This window comes from Arachis ipaensis, chromosome B3 (genome assembly GCF_059453495.1).
Source record: "Arachis ipaensis isolate K30076 ecotype BB chromosome B3, ASM5945349v1, whole genome shotgun sequence".
In the NCBI taxonomy this organism is placed as follows: domain Eukaryota; kingdom Viridiplantae; phylum Streptophyta; class Magnoliopsida; order Fabales; family Fabaceae; genus Arachis; species Arachis ipaensis.
Window position 1 is genome coordinate 18,484,792 of NC_142438.1, and position 22,335 is coordinate 18,507,126.

The 22,335-nt window shown below is 33.3% G+C and overlaps 3 protein-coding genes across 3 annotated transcripts; all 3 read left to right on the top strand.

Moving 5' to 3' along the window:
- The first annotated feature begins 8,332 nt into the window (after positions 1 to 8,332).
- Positions 8,333 to 9,353, top strand: LOC148569960 (uncharacterized). The gene is made up of 2 exons (XM_088506756.1): positions 8,333 to 9,264; positions 9,332 to 9,353. The coding sequence occupies exons 1-2, from the start codon at positions 8,333 to 8,335 to the stop codon at positions 9,351 to 9,353; spliced, it is 954 nt and encodes a 317-aa protein (XP_088362882.1).
- A 95-nt stretch (positions 9,354 to 9,448) lies between these two features.
- LOC148569961 (uncharacterized) lies at positions 9,449 to 10,960 on the top strand. The gene has a single exon (XM_088506757.1). The coding sequence runs from the start codon at positions 9,449 to 9,451 to the stop codon at positions 10,958 to 10,960; it is 1,512 nt and encodes a 503-aa protein (XP_088362883.1).
- Positions 10,961 to 20,799: 9,839 nt separating this feature from the next.
- LOC110269399 (putative F-box protein At5g55150) lies at positions 20,800 to 22,029 on the top strand. Its single transcript, XM_021117198.1, has one exon. The coding sequence runs from the start codon at positions 20,800 to 20,802 to the stop codon at positions 22,027 to 22,029; it is 1,230 nt and encodes a 409-aa protein (XP_020972857.1).
- The last annotated feature ends 306 nt before the right edge of the window (positions 22,030 to 22,335 follow it).

The following is a 22,335-nucleotide window of genomic DNA, read 5'->3' on the forward strand; positions in this document are numbered from 1 at the left end:
TATTGTATTATTTATAAAATTCTTGTTATTTCTGTTTATATGAACTCTATTTTTCTATTATTTATTATTTTTATTTTTTTCAACTATTTATTTGACATTATACACTTTTATAATTGTGATTTTTGTGTATTATGTTTGTTATTATGTTTTTATAATATGATTTATTGATTCTATTTGGTAAAATAAATTAAATAAAAAATTAACTGAAAATAATAATAATAGTAAAAAATTATAACATACTAAAAAAAATTACTAAAAATACTAAAAATATATTATATAAAAAGATCATTAAGAACTTTCAAATTTGTTTCGATCACTATAAAGTAAATATTTATTTTTTTTATTATTTTCAGTACTCTCTTTTATAATTGTAATTCTCGTATACTATGTTTTAGTGTATATTTTTTTTATTTAAAAATATATTTTGTCTATTTTTATATGTTATTTTTATTTTAGTAAGTAAATATTAATTTTATTATAAAATTAACTAATAAGATCTATTTAAATATCTAAATTAAAATAATAGGATAATATAAAAAAAATTTAAGTTGATGTCCATTCAGTAATTTTTTATCTAAAAGTGATTTTGAATGGTATAAGCCAAACAACATTTATTTTACTATAATCCATTTTAATACAAAAATTACCAAACATAAATCACTTTAACACAAACTTACTTTTGATCAAAATCAAGTTTGCAAAATCAATTTTATGCAAACTCCCTTTTGCAAACTGTAATCCAAACACACACTTAGTGGTTGAAAGTCTGGATAGTAAACATAATCAAATTAAGTTTGGGTAGAAGTTTGGTTTGTCCCTAATAAGATTAGGTAGAATCTGTAAAAATTGGTATTTGTAATATTTGAGAAAGATGGTGAAAATACCATCACAGTTGTGGTAGAGACTGGATGTAGGCCACATTGCATATGGTGGTTGAACCAGAATATATGACTGTATCATTTTCTCTTCTTTGTTCTATTTCTGTTTTTTTTTCGATATGAGACAAAATAAAGCTGTCTCTTTCATATTCTATCTCACAGATGTTACAACAATTCAGAGTATTCAAAAGTAACTGATTTACTTTGTTACTGATCAATCGTTGAGAGATAAAATAAAATTGTCTTCTGCATATTTAACATTGTAGACTTAACAGCAATTTTGATTTAAATCTAGTTTGAATTTAAAGTATACAAGTTTAAAAGAGGTTATAGATTCAACCTTCATTTTCTAAGTTATTGAAAATCTAGAATAATAAAATTATAATATAGATAAATTAAATTGAGTGAGTCTCTTTTTTGTTACATCAAAAAATTTGGTAGAAAATTGAGTATATATTTGATTCTATTTCTAAACTATGATATAGACAAATTAATTTTAAAAATATTTGTTTGTTATATAAAAAAATTAAATAAAAAATTAAGTGATTTTCTTTGTATTTAATTTTAATTTTTTTGTTTTTATTATAATTTCAATTCATGTATTTTGTTTATCTTTATTTAGTATCAGTGTCATCCACCAAAAATTCTTTAAGAATTAAGACCCATTTGAGATATTATTTTTTTAATTATACTATTATTTAAGAAAATAGACACATCATTAGAAGAGAAAAGGACAAATAGGTCCCTGATCTTTTGTCCCGCGGACATTTTTATTCCTGACCATTGAAAAATACTTTTAAGTCCCTGACTTTCACAAAATTTGGACAGATCAGTCCCTCCGTTCAAATGTCTCCGTTAGGGACCGATCCATTTAAATACCTCCGTCAGGGACTGATTCGTCCAAATTTTGTGAAGGTCAATGACTTAAAAGTATTTTTTAATGGTCAAAGACGAAAATATCTGTGGAACAAAAGATTAAGGATCTATTTGTCCTTTTCTCTCATTAAAATTTTTGTAGAACGTTACAAAGCATGTCATAATAATGTGTCATTTAGTTTTAACGACAAAATTCGTATGGACTCGAAAACCAAAAATTTAATTTAGAAAATTTATGGCCTATAATAAAGCTTGCTTGAATTTATTATGTGGCCAGGGACGGACGTTGAGGGAATAAATAGTGATCTGTTTCTCCAAAAAATTTAAGAAATTATACTCATATATGAGATATGTGTTTAAATAATAAAAAAAATTATATTATTTAATAATTTTATATATATTACTTTTTATTATATGATAAATTTATATATTAATTATTTAATTTACTAATATTTTTTATTTAATTTAATATTATATCCTCAAGTCTTTGTATCTTTTAAATTAATTTTTATATAATAATTTTTATATTTATTTTTTAGAAAATCATTTATTTTTTATATTAATATATTTAATATTTATATTATTATATTAATAATCACTTACGTAATTATATTTTAGTAATCACATTATGTACTTTAGATATTATTTTCTTGTAAAAAATATTCATTTTTCTTCTAAATTTATGCTATTAAAAGAAATTTTTTTATAAAGATATCTTATATCTTGTATTCTATAAGGATAATGTATCTTTCAAATAACTAATAATTTATAATTTATATTCAAACTTTTTAAAATTTTTAAAAGAATTATTTTAATTAATAAGATATGTGATAATTTTTAACTAAACACGCTATAAATTATTGATATTTTATAATTTTATAATGTACTATTGATATTATTATATTTCGGGTTAAGTCGATTTTGGTCCCCAACGTAGAGGCCGAAAATCGATTTCGTCCCCGACCTTTTTTCACTACAAAATGGTCCCTAAGGTTTAACGTAATTTTAAAATCGTCCTTCGGACATTTATACCCTTACCCTCTATCACAATTTCGACATCTCCTCTCTTGCTCTACTTCTTCATCTTCTTCAGATTATGCACTGCTTCTTCATTTTCTTAAGATTCTTCAGATAGTGAAAAACAGACAAAAATATTTAAAGAAATTCAAACAACATGCACTTTGAACAATAATCAACAAATTCAGTAGCAACAATATTCCAAATTTAAGCCAAATCAAAAGCAGAGATTCATTAACAGAGCATAACATTCAGATATTCCACAGCAAATTCATAACAAATTCAGATATTCCACAATAAATTTCACCAAAAATTCAGAAATTCCACAAAAAATTCAGTTCACAGAAGAAGAAGAAGAAGAAGCGGCGGGCGGTGAGGGTCGTGGAGCAGCGGCAAAGACGCGGGTAGCAGTGCGAGCGGCGAGGAGGAGGAGCAGCGGCGGTGGCCCTTAGCTTTCTCCCTTCCGATCTCTCTCTTCTCCCTTAGCTTTCTCCTCTCTTGCTCTCTGTTTCTCCTTCCGATCACAGGCGGCGGTGCGGCAGTGCGGCCTTCCCTCCCCTCTCCCCCGGATTCTCTTTCTTCCCCCCTTCTCTTTCTCGCTCCCCTCTCCCCTCGACTCTTTCTTCAGTCTCTACGTTAGGAACCAAAATCATACTTAATCCTTATATTTTTTTTATGTAATTATCATATTAAAAATAAAATTATGAAAAAATATATATATATATATATATATATATATATATATATATATATATATATATTTTAATAAATTTTTAAAAGAGTAAAGTATCGTTTTTATCCCCAATGTTTGGGGTAAGTCCTATTTGTGTCCTTAACGTTTAAATCGTCCTATTTGTATCCTTAACGTTTATGAAAGTGATTCAATGTTATCCTATTATCAATTATACTAACAAATCGGATTATATTTTTCAATTATTCTCACTTGGATGTATTCATTCTCAATTAAGTCTTACTTAGATGTGTTCGATTTTAATATTATACCCACTATTTGTGTTTAAATTCAATTATGTCCTTAGAAAAGTGAATTATGTAAATGTTGTAGGAATTAGTTTCAACATTAGATGAGCTATTTTTCGGAGTAGATCATCGATTCTATCCCAAACATTTGTATTCTAACTTCAAGAAGAGATTTTTAAAACTCAAACTAAAGCACTCATGATGTGTAATTGATGGCAGGATAACATTAAATCACTTTTACAAACGTTAGGGATACAAATAAGACGATTTAAACGTTAGAGACACAAATAGAATTTACTCCAAACGTTGGGGACAAAAACGATACTTTACTCTTTTTAAAAAAATTAATTCTAATAACTATATATTAATTATCTTTATAAAAAAATTATTTAAAATTTGACTCTTTCGTATTAAAATTTTTGGATTCATCTCTCTATATGGCTTTAAGATATCATGTAATATTTATCAATCAATTTATAGCAATTATTTTCGCAACCAAAGTATATGAGAACTTAAATGGAATAGTGTAATAGTTATAGACTTACAGCTAGCTCGTTGTGACTATTTGCAATTAAGCAACACTTTTATCTTGAGGCATATATATATATATATATATACCACAAAGCCAAAGCCTAGGCCACAACTTTCCATTGATGTGGACGCTGTTGAAAAGAAAGCACAAAGGGAGTCAGTTTTAGATCGAGTAGCCTAAAGAGATAAGATAGATATTAATAAGATTAGGGGTACGGTGGCAACCAAGCAGGTAGGAGTGGATTTTTGTCACATCTAATTTCATTTCGTTCCACAAAAATTTACATGAAATCTGCTCCGTTTCTATTCAGATAATAAAAAATTGGATCCTAAACAAAATTAAATTTTTAACTCAATTTGTCTTTTTTTTACAGATTCAGCAGGTTAGTTCCGCAGATTTGACCTATTTTGTCATCCATAATATTTACGATATATGGATATTGAACACAAAAATATTAATATATTTTTAAAAAAAATTAAAGACTATTAAATTTTTTTATTTTTTATTATCACTTAATTATTAATTTAATTTTATTAGTCTAATTTATTTAGTTTAATAATTTAATAATATATTTTATTATATATTTTTAAATATTAATAGTTAACTAATGACTAAAAATAATAAATTATGATGACTTCTTAATATTTTTTATTAAATCACTTGTTCAAAAATAATTAAATTTTATTTTTTAAAACTTTTAAATATTATATCATAAAATTAATTTTTTAACATTTTAAATATTTAGATAGAAAATATATAAATAATTATAGATCTAATTAATACTTTATGAGTTTAATTATATAAAAAATTTTATATGGTATCATTTAGTTAGATTTATACGTTTAGATAATTTTTAAAATAATAATTTTAAAAAATAATTATTTTTACTAATCTAATTATAATACACAATTAATTATATAAAACTTGTTTACCTTGACTATCCATAAAATCGAAATTCATAATTTATACCAAATCTTAATGAATAAATAACCATGTGTACCTATAAAAGATGAAAATATTGATATATGTACCCATACGAGATCGAAACTAAACTTATACCCACGTAAGATGTCTTCTGTGTGACAAAAGTACCCTACGTGTTTTAGTTTCGATCTAGTGTGAGTACATATGTCAGCGTTTTCATCTTTTATGTATACAAATGGTCATTTATTCAATCTTAATCGATCACACGGTTCACGGCAGTTACCAGGCATATATCCTCTCAACCTCTCCACAGTAATCGCCATCAAAGTTTGAAACTTCTTTTTCTTGTCAAAAGAGATTAGAAATCACCATATCAATTTTTACCATAAACTAATAAAAATTCGGTGGCAATTTATATTGTTATTCTAGTAATTATGCATGTAATAAGTTAATTATTTTGTAGTTGCAAAATTAAAAAGCTAAGCCTATCTACAACGTGTAGACCACAATAAACAACATAAGATTATGGTTATGGGCATGTAAAGAGGACAAAAGAGAAACCCAAAGATAGACGAGGCATGCACGTGACTATGGACATAACACGCAACACAACAAAATAGTGCGTGGATTTGTTTTCCAAATCATTGAATATGGTGCCCTTTCTCTCTACTCTCTTCATATGACTTAGTAACATCAAATCTAGTGGTCACGGGCACAAGGAAAATATGGCAAATAGGGGAAGCAAATTAAATCACCACCAATTAAGATTTTTTGGCGGTTGTCTCCTCTTCTTTTCTTTCTAGAAGCTAAGAATTTTTCGAAAATGATCTTTTTTTTATTCTTTTGGTTTTATTAATTTTTTTTGTTCTTTATAAACAATTAAGTTTTAAAGATAAATATATTACTATTTATTGGAATTTACAAAAAAGAAAAGTTAAAAAATAATATATGTATTACTTTGTCTTATGCATTGAACTAATTTCTATAAGTATGAAAAAAAGAAGAAGAAAAAAGACAAGTAAAATTAAACCCTACGCAAGTGGTGCTTCTATATATTATTAGAACTCGTGACATTGCATGTTGTTAACCTTCCACATTAGTTTAAGTCTTTTAAGGTATAGTCTAACTAACTTTAATTTTATACAAACAATTTTCTTCCTAGTTCACAAAAAAAAAAATGTTAGGCCTTGTGTTGAAATATTTTGTGAATTGTACTTGTTAAAACCGACCATATACTATTTCAAATCAATGAGAAAGTTAGTAAAATATTATTGCATATTTGTGAAATACATTTGATCCATGTTTTGCACATCAAATGCACAACCGGTATTAGTTGTGAGTTGTGACCATATTGATATTCATAGATTATTGAATCTCAATTTCCAATCCACTTCAATTCCACATTTCCTTCTATCCGTGAACTAATAATATTTCACAAGATTGAACCACAAATACAGAGAACTTCCTATACCTTAAATCCTGAATGGAACAACCTATTTAATTTCTTCCTGCACATGTTGGAAATTAAAGGTTCGTTCTCCAATGCCATGAATTTAATGAGGAGAATCATTAACAAAACACTCATCAGTCATCAAGTACATCCTCCTTTTATTATACATATTAATTAACCCAAATCTTGCACCAATATGCAATTCTTTCCCAAATGATATTGCTATGAGCAACTTCTTCTGAACAAAACACTCATCAAGTACATCCTCCGTCCGTGTGCATGTGCTTAAAGTTTTTAAAAGTTAGAAGACGCTTTTAAAATGCATTTACAAAAGAGATTTTTAGAATTGGCTTATACTTATTAAAATTATAAAATCTAATGTAATTTTATATATTAATAAAAATATAAATTTATTCTAGTATTTATGTCTATTATAATTTTTAAATTTTAAAAATAATTTTACTAAACATAATTGTTCCTACTTATACTTATTGAAAGTTGTGTTTAGTTTAATTTATCAAATATAGATACTACAATTTTTTTTAAAAATATTTTTTGAAAAACAGCTTTGATAAACTATTTTAAAAAAGTATAAGTTAATTTCTCTTCCTACATTATTGGTCTTTTAAATAAATTTTAAATAATGGCTAGATCGCATATTATAAATTAGAGCTAATAAAATTGGATTAGTTAATTTCAGGTATTTAAGAAATTAAAATTCTTGTATAGCCCAATTAGTCGAGAGTCCATGGACGAAAAAATTTTGGGCCAGCCTTCAAAGATTTTCTTTGGGTTTGGGTTTGTAATGCAAAACCAGGGAGGCCTACTTAGTTGAGTAGTCAAACATTGAGCAAAGAAACCCAATCATTAGCAGGCATGGGCTAAGCTTTGGGCCTGCTTTAACAGCTTTTATTGTGTTTTGAGGCTGTTAAAAATGGTGATTTAAATGTGAGTCCAACTAGAGAATATGAGGTTCCTTTCCCTCGCCCCCTCTAGTTTTTTTAGTTCTCTTGGTGCCTTCATATATATATATATTGAAATTTTTTTTTTAGTTGAGTAGTCAAACATTGAGCAAAGAAACCCAATCATTAGCAGGCACGGGCTAAGCTTTGGGCCTGCTCCACAACCTCTTAATTGAGTATGGAGAGACTGCTATTTGAAGTATAACTCATGGACATTGAAATTTGGGCAAAAAACCCAAATAAACCAAGGAGCATTCGAAATTACCTAAATCCGCCAAATCAAAAATCTTCACCTGTATCCACCAGGACCAATTATTATGTAATTCGAATCAATAAGATTCGAATTATGATCTCAAGTAATTCGAATTGATTTCATTCGAATTATGTGCATGCAACGAGTTAAAGTAATTCGAATCAATATGATTCGAATTACTATGAAGGTAACAACATAAGGTAATTCGAAACAACTTGTGTCGAAATATATATGAAGAATTCGAGTCTTATTAATTCGAATTACTAGGTTAGTTTGTGTTTCAACATAATTCGAAACAAATTGTTTCGAATTATAAGTAAGGAATTCGAGTTTAGTTAGTTCGAATTACTAGGTTAGGTTGTGATAATTCGAAACAAATTGTTTCGAATTATATATATATAGCACGAACCAGGGCTATATATATATGCTGTGAACTCATGATGCTGTGAACAAAGTGGGGAGATGGCTAGTGAGGAGAGTTTCCTAGTGTTGGTACATTATAGAGGGTCGATTAAGAGAAAAACTCGATCCGGCGTGAAGTTCACTGATAAGGATCCACTATGTATTATCGTGACGCCAACAACCACCTACGATGCTCTTGTTAGCTGTGTGCTGGATAAGCTTGGTCTCGAAGGAGTTAAAAGGGTCAAGAAGTTTTTCTACCGCATTCCAACAGCGGTGCTCCATGACACCGTGAAGTTTGATTGTTCCACAATCGGCAGTAACGAGGACTTGCAGGTTATGTTTCTTTGTCGTAGGCAGTTTCCCGAGGTAAGGACACCAGAGTTGTTGGCTAAGTTGGTTGATGTGGTATCTAGCTCGGGTGGTTCAAACCGGAATGCGAATACTATAGCCGCAGTTGCCGGGTCGAGCTCGAGACCTGCTGTTGCTTCGTCCTCTGCTCCTGTGTATGAGCCACCGATGCAGCCTGTTGCGTCCCCTTCGTTTGCCGTCGATCTGGGCGGGAATGTTGGAGATGAGGTTCGGCATGGGGAACATATTCCCACCGAGGTACATTGTCCCACACCGGCTGGTGTTGGTGATGGTTTGTTTGATGATCCAGATGACGATGACGTGGAGCCGGATTTGATCGCTGATGAAAGCGGCGATGATGTTGGAACTACTGTTCCGAGAAGGGCTACAGGTGGATCTAGTTCTGGCACACAGCAGTATCCACCCCATTTTTCCTCGTTGGACCTGGATGCCATGCGGCAGGACGAAAATGCTCTGCTGCCCTCAGGATTTGGCGCTAGAGATACCGAGGGGTCTGCCGGTGTGAACGAGTTTCAGGTTGGCCAACAATTTCAGGATAAAGATGAGGCGTTGTTCAATGTGAAGACGTACAGTATCCGCCGAGGGGTCCAGTACAAGGTCGTTGAGTCTGACTATCGGAGGTATGTGGGAAAGTGTTCTGAGTTTGGGAATGGGTGCACATGGCTCATTCGGATGAGTCTCCGACAGCGGAAGGGTATCTGGGAAGTGAAGCGATACAACGGTCCGCATACATGTCTCGCCAGCTCCATCTCCAGCGACCATAGGAGTCTGGACTACCATGTGATATCCACCTTCATTATGCCGATGGTTAGGGCTGATGCAGCTGTGAACATCAAGGTGCTTCAAAATGCCACGGCCGCACAATTTGGGTTCAGGCCAACGTACAGGAGGGTATGGATGGCGAAGCAGAAGGCCGTTGCCGTCATATATGGGGACTGGGACGAGTCGTACAACGAGCTCCCTAGGTGGGTTTTAGGAGTTCAGCTGACGATGCCTGGCACTGTAGCCGTCCTCAGGACTTGCCCTGTTCGAGTTGGGGGACAGGTTGACGAGTCTCAGGTTTATTTTCATAGGCTGTTCTGGACTTTCCCCCCTTGTATCAAGGCATTCCGTCATTGCAAGCCTCTGGTGAGTATTGATGGGACCCATCTATATGGGAAGTATGGGGGAACACTGCTAGTCGCCATTGCACAGGACGGAAACTCAAACATCCTCCCCGTGGCATTTGCACTAGTCGAGGGTGAGAATGCTGAGTCATGGTCTTTCTTTCTTTCCCACCTCCGTGAGCACGTGACACCTCAGCCGGGTCTGTTAGTTATTTCAGATAGGCATAATGGCATCAAGGCAGCACTCGAGGCTCCGGATGGGGGATGGCTACCCCCAGCTGCGTACCGGGCGTTCTGCATTCGACACGTTGCATCGAACTTTGCATTGACGTTCAAGGGAAAAGATGCCCGGAGGCTTCTTGTTAACGCTGCATATGCGAAGACTGAAGTGGAGTTCGACTACTGGTTTGACATTCTGCGCTCTGAGAATCCGGCAATGTGTGACTGGGCGAACCGAATCGAGTATTCGTTGTGGACACAGTACTGTGATGCGGGTCGGAGATTCGGGCACATGACGACCAATATTTCTGAATGTGTCAACTCAATCCTGAAGGGGGTAAGAAACCTCCCTGTTTGCTCGCTGGTGAAGGCCACATACGGAAGGCTAGCTGAGCTATTTGTCCGTAAGGGAAGGGAGGCCGAGGCTCAGATGGGTACTGGACAACAATTCAGTCAATACCTAGTAAAGTGTATCGAGGCCAACCTGAAGACAGCCAGGTGCTTCACGGTGACTGTTTACGACAGGGATAACTCGGAATACACCGTTGCTGAGACGACTCCGACAGGTTCATTCTCCCTTGGTACGTACAGGGTCTCATTAGGTTCTAAGACTTGTGATTGTGGATACTTCCAAGCACTTCATTTTCCCTGTCCACACGCACTGGCATGTTGTGCTTATTCACGACTTACATGGCAGCCCTACGTCCACGAGGTCTATCGCCTGAGTTCCGTTTTCGGTGTCTATCAGATGGGATTTACACCTCCCATTCCAGAGGGTTTCTGGCCACCTTATGCAGGGCCAACCGTTATACCGGATCCGAATATGAGGCGTGCGCGGGAGGGTCGTCCTAGATCCACAAGAATCCGCACCAACATGGATGAAGCAGATCCGAACCGGCCAAAGAGATGTGGCCTCTGCAGGCAGCCAGGTCACACCAGGCGTAGTTGTCCACAAGGCGCAGGCCCCAGCAGGACTGCTGGAAATCAATAGGAGATTTCTTAATCTATTAGCACTTGTCTTCTACGTAAGTTAGCAACCATTGTGCTCCTTTGTACTAAGTTGTTTCCTATTAGTAATGAAACTTGTTATTCGTACCAAATATTTTTGCTGAATATGTTTTAAATGATTGAAATTAGTTTCTAAAACAAACAACATTACCGCGAGGGATGAATCATAATGAATAACATAACATGAAACTATATATCATAACAGAAAAGTGGAATACATCATAGTAAATGACATAACAAAACAACAAAGTACATACCATAACATCAAATAACATAACTACAACGTACATACCATAACAATGATAACCAACCAATAAGGTAGACAATATAAATATAACAACATGACATACACCACTATCCATAAATCATCTAAATAGGTGCGATCCAGTGCCGCAACGGCGTTGCACCCGTGTCCGGAAACTCCTCCGTATAAGTGGCTCCTCATCCTCAATAGACTCGTCGCTGTCATCCGGAACTGGCTGTCTCGGGGTCACACGCGCAGCATGCACGGGTCTGGATGATGACGGGCCGGCAACTGAATGTGACCCAATAGTCTGGGCCGATGCTGGGGTCCCACCCATGGCAAAAGGATGCAGGGGAGCTACCGTGGCAGGCTCGTTCAGATCTACATCCAGGGGTGCCTGTGTCCCTGTCGTCTGAACCCGTCCGGCTGCAGCCTCATCCTCCTGCATGATGGTCCGGATATCATCAAGGAAATGCGGTCCACCAAACTCGGCCACAATGCCATCACTAGCAAGCAAGTCTCCAAACATCGAGCTCGGACTCACCCATGGAGTACTCTCCTGGAGGCTATGATCATCACCGGGAACACCTACGAAGTAATCTCCAAGACCTCCACCACCAAGCCCAGCATCAGTGTGAGTCGTCGGATCTCCCATACCAGATCCACGCGACCCACCCTCATGCCCGCCCCGATGGGCCCTATCAACCCCCACAACATCACCTCCCATAGGCATCTGGGCACCCTCTCTAGCAGCACCCACTCTCCTCCTGCCTCCACGACCACGAACTCTCCCGCCACCCCTAACTGGGGGTTCGACGTCATCCATAGCAAGATCCGCCCCGATCCACTCCCGCTGGCTACGACGTGTCCCAACTCGAGCTCTCCGCTCAATACGACGTCTGTCGGGAACGTCCTCGACCCGGTCCATATCTGGAAGTCGACCTGCACCCCTCTGCGTAGCCTCATCTGGAATAGGAATACCTCTCGGATCCCCCAATAACATCTCCGGCGACAGAAACCTCTTTCCGTGCTGATACCACCATGTCAAGAAATCGTGTGACGGACCGGGGTCGGGGACGATGTCAAACTGTAGAATGTGCTCCGCACGCTCCTGCCAGTGAACGTGCCAGTCAGCGTACTGTGCCGGGAACCAACGGTCACCTCCTCTCCCATCCTTCGACATCAAGAAGTCGATGTTCAAGGCGGGAGACGGTATGGGCTGAACGCCGCCAAACTGAGGTAAAACTCTATCAACCTGATGCCACTCCACAACCGCAAAGTAAATCAGGGACGTCCTGCACCGCCATAACATCGTATGCCGAGGCTCCAAGACCTCCGGATGTACAACCTGGATGACGTCTAGTGCGCTAAAGGGCATCCATATGAACTGGAAAAATAAAAATTAAAAGGATTGGACAATATAAACTGAAACAATGACTTGAAATACACATGTTCTGCGTACTTACCTGCCGAGGCTGTAACAAGTCGATCTTCAGGCGAGCCATCTGTACCCGAGGTTCCTTGTTGCTAATCCCAGGATTGTAACCAGACCATCTGCGTACGAGAAACATTAAAATTGGTTTCATAATCGAAAATAAATACGAGAAGAATATATAATACAAAACAATAACGGTACCTCGAGGCAAGGGGCCAGCTAATCTCATCATACCCAGATGGTCTAAGAGTGGGAAACCTCCAGAATATCCAAGACTGTAGTAACTGTAAAGGGCCAGCTAACTTCACCACATGTCTGTTGGCAACTCGGCACATGCACCTGTACAACCATGCAAGTGCCGCCGACCCCCAACTGTAGCGACCCATCTCCTCAAGCCGAGCAACATAAGGTAGCCATCTGATGTGTATACGATTGCCGGACTTGTCGGCAAAGAGCTGCGTGCCCAATAACATCATGATATAGGCCCGGACAAAGCACCTAACTGTCTCCTCATCAGCCCCGTCTGGACACTCTGCAAATGTCTCCTGAAACCAGGTGCAGTTGACTGCGAATTTCTGCACCTGGTTCTCGGGAGGTAAAACACCGAGCAACTCATGGAACCACTGCCAAGCAGGTCTCCCACCCTCAATGTAAAGGTGGAAGTCTGTCAGGCAACCACTAACGTAATCTCCGTCCACTGGCAACCCCAGCTGGTATGCGACGTCCTGAAGAGTGATGGTGCACTCTCCGAACGGCATGTGGAAGGTGTGCGTCTCAGGCCGCCACCTCTCGACGAATGCGCTGACTAGGGGCTCGTCTAGTCGGAACCATCTGTCATTCAGTCTCGCAAGATGGTACAATCCGGCCATCTGCAGGTACGGAACGTACCTCTCATCAAGACGCATCCCCTGCTGCCGCCTAACGCTGGATATGCAACGACGAGGCTGGCCAGTACATAAACCGCATAATTAGAAGAGATGCACAACCCACTAACATATACAATATGTTTCATAAGGAACCAGAAAATAAATCGTCATGTGTAAAAGATAAATGAAACAAACGACCAACATTTTATACAGAAACCGCTCACTCAAACCTAGTGCAAATACCATTAACAAAAACAGATGCATGATCACATTTATCATAAACCACTACCGTTAACCACTAAACCGCTAAACCGCTTAGTTAAACCGCTAACACTAAAATAAACCGCTATAAAAAACCATTAACAAAACCCACTACCATACACCACCAACTCAGACCACCCCCTAAACCGCTAACCATCACTAAAACCACTATCCAAAACAATTAGCACAAACCGCTTAAAAAAACCAATTTCAAATACCACTAACAAAAACCACTGGCCTAAACCGCTTGCTTAAACCGCTAACACTAAAATAAACCGCTATAACAAAACCATTAACAAAACCCACTACCATACACCACCAACTCAAACCACCCCCCTAAACCGCTAACCATCACTAAAACCAGTATCCAAATCAAAGACCACAAACCGCTTAAAAAAACCAATTTCAAATACCACCAACAAAAACCACTGGCCTAAACCGCTTGCTTAAACTGCTAACACTAAAATAAACCGCTATAAAAAACCATTAAAAAAACCCACTACCATACACCACCAACTCAAACCACCCCCTAAACCGCTAACCATCACTAAAACCACTATCCAAAACAATTAGCACAAACCGCTTAAAAAAACCAATTTCAAATACCACTAACAAAAACCAATGGCCTAAACCGCTTGCTTAAACCGCTAACACTAAAATAAACCGCTATAAAAAACCATTAACAATAAACCACTAGCCTGCACCACTCTCCTAAACCACTATCCTAAACCACTAACAGTAACATAAACCATTATCAAAAACCATTAACAAATACCGTTATCATAAAACGCTTTCATAAACTACTAACCTCGTCGTTGATGACACCGGCGATATGCGCAACTCCATCCAAACGATAAAGCCTTCCCGGATCGTCCCCCATCGACAAAAAAAGGCGATCTCCTCTTACTCGTACGAAAGGTTGGTCGTTTTCTCTGGGATTTGGTGGGGTTAGAGAAAGACAAACTGATTCGAATGAACTTGGTTCGAACTCCTTTTATAGCCGAAACAGTTGTAATTCGAATCAACTTGATTCGAATTACTATGGAAATCGGAAAAATCCCTAATTCGAATCAACTAGATTCGAACCTCTCTAATATAAACTTCTCCTAGTAATTCGAGTTAACTAAATTCGAAATAGGTTATGTAAATTCGAAACGTATTGATTCGAATTACATGATTTTTTGGATGACTATAATTCGAATCATATTGATTCAAATTACGTTCATTTGTTGCATGGAGATAATTCGAATTATATAAATTCGAATTACTTGAGAGTATAATTCGAATCTTATTGATTCGAATTATATAATAATTCGTCCTGGTTGATTCAGGTATGAATTTCTGGTTTGGCTGATTTTGGTAATTTTGAGCTCTCCTTGGTATATATGGGTTTTTTGCCCTTGAAATTTTATTTTTAACTCATATTAACATTCAAATAAATATTCGAACACCACATATCCGAAATATATTTAAAATTTCACTAAAAATAATATCCGAGAGTGAAATAGAATATTCAAAACCAATCAACTTTATTGAAAAAGCCATAAAAAAAAAGTAAATATGTTTATTAGAACCGAAGTTACATCTTGATACATGTGAATGAAGAAAAAAAAGTAAATCATATATATCTCTCTCTCCTCATTAAATATAAGATTATTGGAGCTGACGAAAAAATGGTGGGCGACAAGATATTTTGCAATTGTTTAGAATTATGAAAAATTAAGAACTAGAGTAGCTTTGGGGGGAACAAACTAAACTGGCTTCTTGAAAAGCTGAATCTGAAGCTAGGTCTTATATGGTGGATTAAAGCATATAACATGTTGATTTCGACTTTTAATTTATGTTGAACTTGATTAAGGAGTTAAATGGAAGAAAGAAGAAATATAACTGAACAGAAGTATTTTTATTCTTTTGAGTTTAAAAATTACCTGAATAAGATTGTAGAGAATAGATTAAAGAGATGATATTGTTGTCATCTTCTATTATGTTTTGAATTTATCATTTTTAATAATGGGAAATATTTCTATAGATTCTAAATATACCTTAATGTATGAATTTGGAATAGTACATATTGTAAGATTATGATGTTACAAGCTTTTCTTATGTCTTTTTACGAACTACTCTCATTATAAGATACTTGATGTCTTATTGTGATTTTTTTTTCTTTATATGATGTTCTTAAGTCTATATATATTATTAAGTCTATATATATTATGTAATTAATGTTGTAACCTTCTCTTTAATAGTAGAATGGTGAGTATGTGTCTAAAATAAGCACAACAACTTTTTGTTTATAATGTACTGTATTTATATAAACAATTGAATTTCATTAAATATAAAATAAAAGCTATTATAAAATAAGAGTATTGATAGACCATAATAAATACAAAATACACTAGACGTTATTAATATATAAATAAATAAATAATTAAATATCTTTTAATATACAATATTTTAAAAAAATATAATCTTTTATTTTTAAATAATAAATATAAAATATATAAATACAAAAATATTTTATTTATTAGGATCGATTGTCATGCAATAAAATTTTATAATATTAAAAAATTATATTAAAATAATATTTTAAATTAAAATATAAAAATATAAAATAATTAAATTTTAGTTTAATATTATGACAAATAATTAAATTATTATATTAAAATTTTATTAACCGATTATTTTGTTAAAATTAAAATGAATACTCAACAAATTTTTATTTTAATACAAATTAAAATATAAATTATTATTTTCAATTTAAAATAACAGAAATCTCACCATGATTTATATTTTATTTTTTAAAACGAATACCCAACAAATTTTTATTTTAATTTAAAGAATAAAACTCTCAAGCAACAATTTTTATTTTAATTTTATTTAAAAGAAAAACAAAAATCTTATCAATGATTCTTGTTTTATAATTTGTCCCTTATATTTTGATAAAATTTTAAAAAATTTAATATTTTTGTATTTTACAAAAAAAGTCTCCCATGTATAAAAAATTATCACATAAAGTATGTATAGATATTATTTTTTAAGTTATTAAAAAAAAGACAAATACTACTGATCCTCCAACATATATTATAGAAAAATAATAAAACACTAAAACAATAGATTAAGAAAACAAATGAATAATATTAGCAATATATTATATAGGAGTGGAGTATTTTATTCCATTTTGTTGGGAAATTAATTTATAAAAATTGAAAACTAATATTAATTAATTATTAATTAAAAAGTATTAATTCTCAATTTTTATTTTTTAAATTTATTGTGAGGTTTTTGTATCCGTCGATGAAATTAAAAATTAACAAATTTTTATAATATAATAATTTAATTAAAAATTTTTAGCTATAAAAATGTAATAAAATATTCAACACAGAGAATCATTAATCATAAGAAAAAATAGAAAAGTCAATTTATAAATATTTTTATTTTACAGTTTATAATATTATTTTAATATATTTTTTAATATTATAAAAATTTTATTACATAATAATTGATACTAATAAATAAAATATTTTTGTATTTATATATTTTATATTTATAATTTAAAAGTAAAAGATTATATTTTTTATTTAAAATATTATATATTAAAAGATATTTAATTACTTATTTATTTATGTAATAATGACATCTAGTGTATTTTATATTTATTACGGTCTATTAATATTCTTCTTTTATATTAACTTTTGATTTATATTTAATAAAATCTAATGATTTATAAAGATACAACACATCTAATAAGCATAAAATTGTTGTGCTTATTTCAAACATAAATATAGCAACTAAACTCATAAAGTTGAGTCATTAGTCATTAGAATGCATTATGAGGAGTTAGTGTCCTCTTTGTAACATATTCTCTGAAATATGAGAGAACACTTAATCATCAAACTAGTTTCTTAGAAGAACTTCATATTCTTGAACTCGAATCTTAGTATTGGGGTTATAGAAATATTTCAGACTCCCAAACTCAACATGTCTTTCTTTCAAGAAATATTTTTCGAATTTCAAATCTCAACTCAAGCTTCTCATCCTTTGCGGGTGAACTTTTTATTTCGCTTAATTTTCTTATAAAATTCAAACTCTTACCATAACTTCTATATCAATTGTAGGTTATCATTACCTCGATTTTTAAGTTTGGAAGTTAGATTTTTTTTTAAAAAAAAATTAAAGTTTGTTTATTGTGATTATAGGATCAAGAGTCGACGTTTTTATTCCTTTAATGTCAAGTTAATTTTTTTTTTTTTTTGATTTTTTCAGTGATAGGTACTCCCAACCTATAACTTATAAGCTCGAGTATCCGGATTTTTTGAGATTCTAACAAAGACATGTCAAAATGAATTAGAGTTATCAAAATCAATAATAAATGTTGTTATGCATGAAATAATAACCTAATCCTAAAAATATTGAATTTAAAATAAAGTACTCTAAAATACTTAATAAGTCTGTAAACATCTTAAGTTTCTAGTTAAATAATTACTTACTAATGTGTCAAATATATAATTCACATAGAATTAGATTTCAGAAAGAGGGAACCAATAAATCTTTATATAGAATAATTAAAAATAGGATAAAATAATTTTTATTTTTAAAATTTGTTAAAAATTTTAAAATATTTTAAATTTTATTTTATTTTAATTTTATTCTCTAAATTTTTTATTTAAATCAAAAGTATCTGTAACAACTAAATTTTCATAAATTTAGAGCCAATTTTATTTAAATTTATCAATAATGCTTGATAATTAAGAGTTAGTGACAAAATTTTTCATATCTGACTTACTTATATTAAAGGTTATTCGTATAAAATTGTTATTGAATTAGTCCTAAATTTTTTAAAAAATTAAATATAAAAAGATACATTTGATGTAAATAAAATTTTTTTAACATAAAATTAAAACAAAATAAAATTTAAAATATTTTTAAAATTTTTGACAAATTTTAAAATAAAAAAAAAAAGTATATTTTACTTTTAAGAATGTCTCTCTCTTCTCTCTTATGTCTTATCTGATCCCACTTTCAATTTTGTTATTCTTCATTCTTCTTACTTACTTTTCCTTTTATCCCTTTTTCTACTTTTTTTTTTTTTTCATGGAAAAGTATTAGTCATCAGTATTTTTAACAAATTTTATCTAACATTTGGTTAGTATTTAAGTCTTCAACACTTCGTTGCATTTAGATTTTTTTTTTTTAAAATTTGTGTATAAAAAAAATTATCGCTGACTAATTAATAATAAAAGATAATAAATCTGTTCATCTTCTAATATTACTGTTGTTCGGCTAAATCATCGATAGTGGAATTTGAATGACCAAAGCAGGTACCGTAAAATGCACTTCCAATCTTGTTCTGAATTCAGTCAAGTGTTGTTTCTTTGAGTTTGATTACTATTTATTTGTGTGTATGTAAATTTGGTGAATAATTTGGAAACAATAGCGACGTCTGCGACGAAGGAGTTCATGACGGCGGGTGCTGATGTCAGCATGATTGGACAATTCGGTAATTGTGACCGCCAAACATAACGATGATGATGCCGTCCTAAGAAACTCAGCGCTTCTGTTTAAGTGGTGGTGGAAATTTTCAAAGGAGGACTGTCTGCTGTGGAAGAAGGTGGTTTACTCTTGTAATAATTTGAGGTCACATATAATGTTGTCTTCTCGGTCATTACCCGTCAAAGGGGGGCCGTGGAAAGACATCTGTCGGTTGAATATTAAAGAACAATAGGTGAAGGAAAAAATGGTAAGTGGGCTGGTAATGGAAGTAGGTAACGGGAGAAGAACTCATTTTTGGGAGGATAATTGGATACAAGGGGGTCCTTTGAAAGTGAGCTTTCCAAGACTTTTCTCTATTTCAAACCAACAGGGATCCGTGATAGGGGACTGCGGATTTTGGGATGGGCTAGAGTGGATTTGGAATTTCCAATGGAGGAGAGAGTTGTTCCAATGGGAGTTGGAACTGGTTCACCAACTTCATGAGAGATTAAGGCCAGCTAAGTTGTCAGCTGGAAAAGAGGATAATGTTGTTTGGAAATTTGATAATACAGGTGTTTTTTCTACTAACTCATTTATGCAGGTGCTGCACTCAGAGACTCTTTCTGAGGATATTACGAGCTATAGTTTCACAAGTTCGCTTTGGAGAGGGCTAGTTCCTCCGAGGATTGAGCTGTTTGCTTGGTTTGTGCTAGTCGGTAGAGTTAATACTAAAGAGAGATTAAGCAGATTAGGAGTTATTTCACAGAGTGATATCATGTGTGTTTTATGTAAAAAAGAGGTGAAATTTGTACACCACTTATTTCTTTCATATGAGTTTACGTGGCAGGTGTGGTGCACTTGGTTGAGGTTTTTTGCTAGTGAGTGGGTTGTTCCAGGAACCATTAAATAATTGTTTGAGAGTTGGTCTGGTTGGCCTAATAGAAAACAGGAGCGGAAGATGTAGCTGACTGGATTCTTTGCAGTGATTTGGAATATTTGGTTAGAACGTAACAACAAGATTTTCAACAATAAAGAAACAGGTGTTGATATAGTCCAAAGAAAGATGTTTTTGAGCTATAAGGAGTGGACTGGTACTGATCTTCTTGGTTGTTGATGACAATGCCGGAGATGACAGGAGTTCGATTTTATGTTCTACTTTATTTGATATGACTGTTTTAGTTGCTCCACTTTTATGTGTTGAGCTTTCTTTATTTCAAAAAAATAGTATATTTGGAAATCACATTATCACAGGCTGGTGGCTCATTCACTGTGATCAGAGATACTAATAAAATTATAAAAAAATAAAAAAAAAGATAAAAAATTTTTATTATACGTTGAATTATAAATTATGAAAATAAAATTATATATATATATATATATATATATATATATATAATATTGGTTTATAAAAAATAAAAATAAATAAAGATAAGATAAGATATTAAAAAAACAGATATATATAATGTTAAGCGTCCAAATTTTTTTTATCAATATAAGTCCTTAAGCTTCTGCAGTTTGCGTCTCTCCTGAATCCTGATATCTAAGATATGGGGGACGACATTGATGGATGGCCAAACATTCATGATGACATCTTGAAGGAAATTGCGGAGCACCTGTATTCGTACGATGATTTCATCCAACTTGGTTTAGTTTGCAAGCAATGGAGCTTGAAACTTCCAGAGATCTCCAGCGATATTTTGTGGCTGCTGGTACCTGAAGAATCTTCCAGTACTCATATTTATGAAGACGAGGAGATCTACCATCTCATGCAGTTACCTATTGCTGATGAAGTACCACTTGATATTCAGTCTCTTGATGAAGATGAGATCCACCATCTCAAGCTACCAGAGATGCAGAACAAATTGATCCGTGGTTCTTTTGGTGGATGGTTGATCGTCCTAGATATATACCAAGGTTCGATGTATATGTTAAATGCATTTACAAAGGTCCATTTAGATCTTCCTCCAATATCAACCTTTCCGGATATAATTTACTACAATCCTAACAATTATGGCTTTGAATATACTATTCGGGATTTGGATTTTGACGATATGAATGATTACCGGGGATCGAGTAGTTTCATAAATAGTATCTATGTTTGGAAGGTTATTATAAATTCATGTCCTAGTAATGACAATGAAGATTTTTTGGCAGTGGCCATATATGGACTTCGTTGTACATTAGCCTTTTACAAACCAAATAATAAGAGATGGTCAGATCTTTCAACTAGAAAACCGTGGTTTCATGATGTCATATTTTTTGGAGAGAAGATATATGCAGTAGAAGAATGTGGCCAGCTATACGAATTTGATATAAACACTAAGTCAGGGCCTGTAGGTGGTATTCATGAAGCCAAACCTCCCTCTGATGCTGCGGTGGGTCCTTATTACCGGCTTAAATATTATTTGGTTGGGTGTGCTAATGGAAGTTTATTGATGTTGGCGAGATATTTTCTTTCTGGAAGTTGTTGTACTTACAAATTTAATATCTATGAATTGAAGAAGAATGCAAAAGAATGGTCCAGACTAGATAGTTTGGAAAATTACGTACTGATGATTGGATTCAACTCTTCTGTTCAAATGCTACCTGCAAGTATTCAAACCAAAGGAAATCAAATCTACTTTACAGATAACCTAATAGAATGGAAATCACCGGACTATGCCGAATGTCAAGATATTGGCATCTTCGACTTGGACGATGGAAGTTGTCAAAGACTGTTATCCGATGTAAAGTTCATGTGTCCTCCTGTCTGGTGTTATTCTAGCTCATTTCTTTAGTTTTTTTTTTCTTTTTTATTTTGTATTTTAAAAGATTATTTGCAAAGCGTTTGTTCTTCCTTACAGTAAAATTTTGATGAAGACATGCTTATCTTCATTTTGTTATCATTCAGTACTGCTATTTGGAGGAATATTCAAGCTTATTTATAGCAAAATATTAATTTTTTTTTTGTCAAATATCAAATGCATATTTCTCTCCGTGACCGTTTATAGATAATTATTTTTTGTGTATATGTAACATAATTCATACTATTTTATTAGTGAAGTCTATGGAAAAATTTGGGAATTGAAATCACTAATGATAAT